The 6,539-nt window shown below is 50.3% G+C and overlaps 1 protein-coding gene and 1 long non-coding RNA gene across 4 annotated transcripts in view; one reads left to right on the top strand and one right to left on the bottom strand.

The window, feature by feature from the left end:
* Positions 1 to 321: 321 nt before the first annotated feature.
* Positions 322 to 2,699, bottom strand: LOC109026361 (uncharacterized). Its single transcript, XR_010132813.1, has 3 exons — positions 2,572 to 2,699; positions 2,209 to 2,492; positions 322 to 1,610 (listed from the first exon to the last, which is right to left on the bottom strand). It is a non-coding gene; the product is annotated as an uncharacterized lncRNA (long non-coding RNA).
* A 2-nt stretch (positions 2,700 to 2,701) lies between these two features.
* Positions 2,702 to 6,539, top strand: part of PRKAR2A (protein kinase cAMP-dependent type II regulatory subunit alpha) — a 104,952-nt gene continuing 101,114 nt past the window's right edge. For 2 of the 3 annotated variants that reach the window (XM_019024446.4, XM_019024445.4), the window contains exon 1: positions 3,012 to 3,278. In XM_019024446.4, coding sequence (XP_018879991.4) covers positions 3,017 to 3,278 — 262 coding nt within the window. In that variant the 5' untranslated portion in view covers positions 3,012 to 3,016. Of the gene's footprint in view, positions 3,279 to 6,539 lie in introns of all 3 variants that reach the window. The other variant, XM_055382432.2, reaches the window with a different exon arrangement.

Here is a 6,539-nt window from a genome sequence, read left to right as displayed (position 1 = left end):
GAGCGACAGAGCAAGACTCCATCTCAAAAAAGAAAACAAAACAAAATATGGGTCTTTCTTGGCCGGGCGTGGTGACTCATGCCGGTAATCCCAGCACTTTGGGAAGCTGAGGCGGGCAGATCACCTGAGGTCAGGAGTTCAAGACCAGCCTGGCCAATATGGTGAAACCCCATCTGCACTAAAAATACAAAAAATAAGCCGGGCGTGGTGGTGCGCACCTATAATCCCAGCTACTTGGGAGGCTGAGACACGAGAATCGCTTGAACCTGGGAGGTGGAGGTTGCAGTGAGCCAAGATCGCGTCACTGCACTCCAGCCTGGGCAACAGAGTAAGACTGTGTCTCAAAAAAACAAACAGGCCAGGCGCGGTGGCTCACGCCTGTAATCCCAGCACTTTGGGAGGCCAAGGCAGGCAGATCATGAGGTCAGGAGATCCAGACCATCCTGGCTAACATGGTGAAACCCCGTCTCTACTAAAAAATACAAAAAATTAGCTGGGCATGGTGGCGCACGCCTGTAATCCCAGCTACTCTGGAGGCTGAGGCAGGAGAATGGCATGAACCCGGGAGGTGGAGCTTGGAGTGAGCTGAGATCATGCCACTGCACTCCAGCCTGGGCAACAGAGCAAGACTCCATCTCAAAAACAAACCCAAACAAACAAAATGGCCAGGTGCAGTGGCTCACACCTGTAATCCCAGCACTTTGGGAGGCTAAGGCGGGCAGATCCCTAGGTCAGGAGTTCGAGACCATCCTGGCCAACATGGCAAAACCCCGTCTCTACTGAAAATACAAAAATTAACTGGGCATGGTGGCAGGCGCCTATAATCCCAGCTACACAGGAGGCTGATGCAGGAGAATTGCTTGAACCTGGGAGGTGGAGGTTGCAGTGAGCTGAGATCGTACCATTGCACTCCATCTTGGGCGACAAGAGGAAGACTCCATCTAAAAGAAAAAAAAAAAAGCCAGGCGCGGTGGCTCACGCCTGTAATCCTAGCACTTTGGGAGGCTGAGGCGGGTGGATCACGAGGTCAAGAGATTGAGACCATCCTGGCCAACATGGAGAAACCCCATCTCTACTAAAAATACAAAAAATTTGCTGGGTGTGGTGGTGCACGCCTGTAGTACCAGCTACTTGGGAGGCTGAGACAGGAGAATCGCTTGAACCTGGGAGGCAGAGCTTGCAGTGAGCAGAGGTCGTGCCATTGCACTCCAGCCTGGGTGACAGAGTGAGACTCCTCTCAAAAAAAAAAAAATAGGGGTCTGGCAGAACGGTGGCCCTCATTCCTTCCCAGATGCCTTTTGAATGCTCTGCTGGATGGGTGGTTGGCTGAGCCGTGGGGCATCTGAGAACAAGTCAGTAGACCTTCTCCAAGAGTATGCAATAAGGACTGAGCAGGAAAAAAGTTGGAGACTGCCTCTCCCCTCACAAAGTTGATGGTCCAAGATTCTTCTCAGGGGTCAAGAAACTTGTCCAGGGAGACACTGCTGTTTATAATCACAGGCCTGCTTAGCCTAGAGCCTGGGCTGGCCTCTTCATCAGTGGGGATGAGGGCTCCTTGCTCCCAGCTGCTCAGCTCCCAGCAGCATTGAGCTCCTGGGTGTGTGCCAAGCCTGTATGGGAGGTGATAGGGAGGATTTTAATTAATACTGAGTAATTACCAGGTGGTGTTTAAGCATCCCAAATGCCCTCAGGTTCCCAAACCTACAGCTACTCTCTTCCTGGCTAGGCCTGTAAGGAGAGGGGGACTCTGCTCTATGCCCAGTGGGCCTTTGGTTAGCACGTAGGCTGTAGACTGGACATCCCAGGAAGGTCTCCACCTTTTTCAATACCCTTCCAGTTTGGTAGGAGGAGGAGGGCAATTTGGGAAATAGTCTGGCCTCTACAGTTCACCTGTACCATCTTCCCAGGGGCAAAGGATAACAATGCCTGTGGTCTGCTCAACTTCATCAAGCAGTGTTGACCTAGGGCCCAGTGTAGAATGTGGGGAGAGAAATGGGCAGACCTAGATCTGGGGACCCTGGTGAAAGTGCTCCAGGAGGAACAGGCACAGAGGTCTTTGCTGCTTTTGGCCTTATTTCCCTTTCTCACTGTACACATTTGGCTGAGTGAACTCTTTCAAATTTATTTTTCTGTCTGTAGCTCTCAAATTATGATCTCATTCAAACGCCTACTTCCTACAAGGCCTTCCCCGTTTGACATCTCAGAGACCTGACAGACTCCTGAGTTATTCCACCATTCCACCTGGCAGCAAAGGTGGTCCTGACTCCACCAGGCCTTTGCTCTTGTTGTATGTTCAGATGGCTTTCCTCCAGATCTTCCCCTGGGCGGGTCCTGCTCAGGCCTCGGGGCTAGCTTGAATGTCACCCCGGAAAGTGAGCCCTCTCTTGCCCTTCATCACAGCAGAATCACACTGATGTGCTCGTATGCTTCTGCTTCTCGCTGTGTCTCTGGTGCTTAGTAAGTGCTGGCCAAAAAGAGGCTCTTGGCATCAGCTGAAAGAATAATTTAAAGGTCTTCAGGACCAGGCGAGAGGCACTAATCGGTCCCCTTCATGGGTAGACCGTTCATTACCTAATTCCCTGGATTCCCTCCGTGAGCTGGCATCAGGAACCCTCCACTGTCTCGACCCCCCGACAGCCCGAGGGGCGGGTCATCTAGTGGCGCAAGCGCACTGAGGGCCGGTGCTAAGCGGGGACGCGCACGCCCGCGGTGGCGTGCGTCACAACCAGGACGCCTGCCCCGCCCGTCCAGCTCGCCTGCCCGTCGGTCCCCGCGGCGGCGGCGGCTGCCCAGTGACAGCGGCGGCGGTGCCAGGTCGGCCGTGGTGCCAGGTCGGCCGTGGTAGCGTAGGGTTGCGCGGCCCGGAAACGCAGAGCCGGCCAAAGAGCGGCGCGACGTGAGCCGGGGCCGCGCGCGAAGAGACCTCGCGGGCGCGGAGCGAAAGGCCGGCGTGAGTGAGGGCGGAGACAGTGGCCGCCGGCGGCCCAACCCGTCTATCCCTTCGGCCGCCGCCGGCATGAGCCACATCCAGATCCCGCCGGGGCTCACGGAGCTGCTGCAGGGCTACACGGTGGAGGTGCTGCGACAGCAGCCGCCTGACCTCGTCGAATTCGCAGTGGAGTACTTCACCCGCCTGCGCGAGGCCCGCGCCCCAGCCTCAGTCCTGCCCGCCGCCACCCCACGCCAGAGCCTGGGCCACCCCCCGCCAGAACCCGGCCCGGACCGTGTCGCCGACGCCAAAGGGGACAGCGAGTCGGAGGAGGACGAGGACTTGGAAGGTAGGCTGTGGGCGGGGCCCTGGGGAGTGGTGCAGGAGGTCTCCAGAGGTCTAGAGGGGTGGCAGGGAGCCGGGTGTCGCGCCGGAGCCAAGCCGACCGCAGGCTGGGATTGGGAGCTGTGTAGCCGCGTTTCTAGCGTTTCCCTGAGACACCGGCGTGAGTCCGCGTGCGCCACTTACAAATTGAGCTCCGCGGTCCTGCGAGCCCTAGAGCGCACCGAGTGATTTGTCAGATCCAGCCTTGAAGGAAACGTGCGCGCTGTCGGCCCTGCTAGAGGATCCCTCGCCTTTGCTTAAGACCCTTCACCAGTTTTGGCTTCGAAGACAAGAGCGTTCTCATCCAGTGACTTGTGTTTAATTGATAGGACAGTAAGTTTGTTTGGAAATAATTTTTTTTGAAAAGTTACTGTGAAAACTTTTAAGCATAGACAAAAGAGGAAAGGTGAGATGAATCCCTATATGCTATCACCTACATTTAACAGTTGTGTTTGTCACAAAGTTTCATCCGTACCTTTTTTCTTTCTTTGCCGAAGTGTATTAAAGCAAATCTCTGAGGTCATTTCACCTCTGCTTACTTGAGTTTGTATTTCTTCAAACATGGTCCCTGGGAATATTCCTATTTTTAAAAACTTGGCCAAAACGATTGAATCAAATTTGGTGAGAGTAAATAATTATCTTGCCGGCCGGGGCAGTGGGCCCCTATAGTCTATACCAGCTACTCTGGAGGCTGAGGAGGAAATATCGCTTGAATCCAAGAGTTCGAGACCAGCCTGGGCACAATAGACACCCTACCTCATTTTTGAAAACGAAAAACCCGGCCGGGCGTGGTGGGTCACGCCTGTAGTCCCAGCACTTTGGGAGGCCGAGGCGGGTGGATCACCTGAGGTCAGGAGTTCGAGACCAGCCTGGCCAACATGGCGAAACCCCGTCTCTACTAAAAATACAAAAATTAGCCGGGCGTGGTGGCGGGCGTCTGTAGTCCCAGCTACTTGGGAGGCTGAGGCAGGGAGAATCGCTTGAACCTGGGAGGCGGAGGTTGCAGTGAGCCAAGATCATGCCACTGCACTCCAGCCTGGGCGACAGAGCGAACTCCGTCTCAAAAAAAAAAAAAAGAAAAAGGAAAAACCCAGTAACTATATTCTTGTTTAGTGTGTGGGTTGTAGCTTTAAAGGAAAGGATCCCAGCAGAGACTGAGATCAGGAGAGCAGCTTCATTGGCTCTACTTGCTGTGTCAGGATTTATCATTTAGTAATAGTAAACCTTCTCCAAGAGTTTGCAATAAACTTCTCCAAGAGTACGCAATAAGGACCGAGCAGGAAACAAGTTGGAGACTGTCCCTCCCCTCACAGATTTGGTGATCCAAGATCATCACACCTCTTTTTTTTTTTAAAGTCAGGATCTCGCTCTGTCACCCAGGCTGGGGTGTAGTGGCACAATCAGGGCTCACTGCAACCCCAACCTCCCAAGCTCAAGGTATCCTCCCACCTGGGCCTCCCAAGTAGCTGGGACTACGGGCATGTGCCACCATGCCTTACTAATTTTAAGTGTTTTATAGAGACGGGGTCTCCCTGTGTTGCCCAGGCTGGTCTTGAACTCCTGGCCTCAAGTAATCCTCCTGCCTTGGCCTCCCAAAGTGCTAGGATTACAGGCGTGAGCTACTGCTCCTGGCCAAAATAACACTTTCTACATCTGATCTACGCAAGAGTGTTAAGAAGCAATTACAGTTTCCTTGGTTGCTTCAACATATGCTTTGTCAATTTAACAGTAGAATTAGCCTACTTTTGAACAACTAAAATTTAACAAAACAATGAAACCATTTGAGAGGCCAAGTTAGGATCTTAGTGTTATTAGATCACACACACACAAAACTAGTTCTGACTTGTATCTGGTCTGGCCCAGTATTCAAGTCACGGCAGGGAAGGAGTTAATTAACGGTCATTGCTGTGGGAGGTTACAAGCTTCAGTGCACTGGGCAATCTCCCTAAGTGTATTCATGCTAAAAGAGTAACAAGGGCTCTTCTGGGTTTCCCTTGATTTATTGCACATTACATCATGGGTTTTTGGGAAATCAGAAATTATTTTCTAAACTCTGCCACAGGTTTGCTTTGTGGTCTTGGACAAATTCTCAAACCTGTTTGATCTCAGATTTTCTTATCTTTAAGATGAGGACAGTGACAACAATCTTCCAGGGACAAATGTGTTTTTAAAAGCTTTATTTCAGGTTTGTTTCACTGTCATCTCTGTAAATCACAAAGCAGTAACCTGCTTTGAGACAATTTTTATTTACACAACACTTTAGGATTTTAGAAATTAGCCTCAGATGAGTAAAAGTTTACAAGTTTTTTTTCTTTTTTATTATACTTTAAGTTTTAGGGTACATGTGCACAATGTGCAGGTTAGTTACATATGTATACATGTGCCATGCTGGTGTGCTGCACCCATTAACTCGTCATTTAGCATTAGGTATATCTCCTAATGCTATCCCTCCCCGCACCCCACAACAGTCCCCAGAGTGTGATGTTCCCCTTCCTGTGTCCATGTGTTCTCATTGTTCAATTCCCATCTATGAGTGAGAACATGCGGTGTTTGGTTTTTTGTCCTTGCGATAGTTTACTGAGAATGATGGTTTCCAATTTCATCCATGTCCCTACAAAGGACATGAACTCATCATTTTTTATGGCTGCACAGTATTCCATGGTGTATATGTGCCACATTTTCTTAATCCAGTCTATCATTGTTGGACATTTGGGTTGGTTCCAAGTCTTTGCTATTGTGAATAATGCTGCAATAAACATACTTGTGCATGTGTCTTTATAGCAGCATGATTTATAGTCCTTTGGGTATATACCCAGTAATGGGATGGCTGGGTCAAATGGTATTTCTAGTTCTAGATCCCTGAGGAATCGCCACACTGACTTCCACAATGGTTGAACTAGTTTACAGTCCCACCAACAGTGTAAAAGTGTTCCTATTTCTCCACATCCTCTCCAGCACCTGTTGTTTCCTGACTTTTTAATGATTGCCATTCTAACTGGTGTGAGATGATATCTCATAGTGGTTTTGATTTGCATTTCTCTGATGGCCAGTGATGATGAGCATTTTTTCATGTGTCTTTTGGCTGCATAAATGTCTTCTTTTGAGAAGTGTCTGTTCATATCCTTTGCCCACTTTTTGATGGGGTTGTTTGTTTTTTTCTTGTAAATTTGTTTGAGTTCATTGTAGATTCTGGATATTAGCCCTTTGTCAGATGAGTAGGTTGCGA

The sequence above is a fragment of the Gorilla gorilla genome, chromosome 2, assembly GCF_029281585.2.
Source record: "Gorilla gorilla gorilla isolate KB3781 chromosome 2, NHGRI_mGorGor1-v2.1_pri, whole genome shotgun sequence".
Taxonomy (NCBI): Eukaryota; Metazoa; Chordata; class Mammalia; order Primates; family Hominidae; genus Gorilla; species Gorilla gorilla.
Note: the sequence above shows the minus strand (reverse complement) of the source record. Positions and strands in the feature narration are given on the sequence as shown.